General features: G+C 33.6%; 1 protein-coding gene across 1 annotated transcript in view; it reads left to right on the top strand.

Annotated features, from left to right (window-relative positions):
• LOC105621639 (whirlin) overlaps positions 1-1750 on the top strand; it is a 90897-nt gene that overhangs the window by 85333 nt on the left and 3814 nt on the right. The window contains exon 13 of the mRNA XM_012203107.1: positions 508-813. Coding sequence (XP_012058497.1) covers positions 508-813 — 306 coding nt within the window. The remainder of the gene's footprint in view (positions 1-507; positions 814-1750) is intronic.

The following is a 1750-nucleotide window of genomic DNA, read 5'->3' as shown; positions in this document are numbered from 1 at the left end:
ATGCATTGAGATATGATATTTTGGGTACGCGACAGCAACTACATTTAATTCATGAAATTCATGAAAAAAATCTCATTGCGCCCTTTTCTGTAAATAAAATTATAATTTCATTACAAAAACGATAAAAAATAATAACAAACATAATTCTCAAACGTTGTAACATTATTATTATTTATTTAAAACAATTTAAAAAATTTAGAATTTCAGACAAAACTTGGGAGTTTATTGTAATTTATGAAAATCATAATTTTATTTTTACTTTAATGTGCAATTTAAAAAGAAAATTGAGAGAGACGTTTAAAATTTCGTAATTTATACATAATTAAAGATTTAAATCTACTTAATGCGTTTAATTTTACTTTAAAATAATGCAATATTATATTTGTGGTCAAAGTAGTCAATTAAACGGCTCTTTTGGTAATTGCTGACGCGTATCCGGCGAAATGGCCGGAGAAGAGACCTGATGCTCGATTACCGCCGTTCGAATGCAAGTTGTGCCCGTTCCAGGAGCTCGCACACAAGCTCTCGCGGAGCTTCGACATGCAGGAAGCGCAGCTGCTGGAGGAGGGTGGCTCCGGCAGCGGGTCCGCCGTTGGTGGGACCGCGGGAGGCCCGCCACGACGGCATCACAGCGTGCAGCGGCTGACCCGCAGCGAGATGTCGGAACGACGGGAGGAGGATGGCGCCCTGGTGGTGCCCGATCATCAGGGCAATCTGCGGATCACCGTGAAAAAGACCAAGTCGATTCTAGGCATCGCCATCGAGGGCGGCGCCAACACCAAGCACCCACTGCCCCGGATCATCAACATACACGTGAGTTCGACATAGAAAAAATGTCATCGTGTACATAGAAAAATAAATAATGTATGCAAATAATAATTACTTCCAAGTATTTCAAAAATTCATGTATCCGCAAATCTATCATAACCTTATCACGGGCATCAAATTTATTCAAAATCTTGAAATCCCTAGTAAATTTATAATACTACAATTAAGATTATCAGATTAAATTTACATATGATATAAAGTCGCTTTTTCGATTAATTTTACAATATTCTTGAGAAGAAAATAAATTCTCGTTTTAAATGTATAGACTAATGAATTTTTCTAAAATTAATAAGTAAATTTTAAGATTATTAAGAAAATGTTTATTTCAAGAAAATTATTTCCTTGTCAAAGCCGTTACTTAAAAGAAAGAAAGTAAATGGAGTAATCACTTTTCTTAGGAATAAAATGATATTTTTCTGTGCGTGTTTCCTTGATTGCATCTTAACTTTAATTCACGCTTTAAATTGGACATAAATAATTTGCCGTATTTAAAAATGTATATAAAATGGATTATAATTAAACTCATAGCAAATGTAGATGTTTTGCAAAGAAATCTTCAGAACTTTTGGATGTAGGAATTTGTAATGTTCGTTCCACCAATAAATCGTAACATAAGTTGTAAGGTGAAACAAGTGATTCTATGTGTGGGCTATTTGATAGTTTTGAAGCTAGCTCTCTGGCAGGTTATCTAACGTAGAAGTTAGGATGTAACATAGGATAAATTAGGGCAAAGCTGGTAAATGTTGGATTAAAGGGAAAATTGAAACAAAGCCGTGGGATATTGAATTAAAAGTAAAAGTAGGATTAAGAAAATTGGATTAAAGGGAAGCCAGAAAACGTTAATTTGAAATAAGAATAGAAAAGAGGGTGTATATATATATATATATATATATATATATATATATATATATATATAGTAGTA

Source organism: Atta cephalotes (genome assembly GCF_000143395.1).
Source record: "Atta cephalotes unplaced genomic scaffold scaffold00035, whole genome shotgun sequence".
NCBI classification, from domain to species: domain Eukaryota; kingdom Metazoa; phylum Arthropoda; class Insecta; order Hymenoptera; family Formicidae; genus Atta; species Atta cephalotes.
Note: the sequence above shows the minus strand (reverse complement) of the source record. Positions and strands in the feature narration are given on the sequence as shown.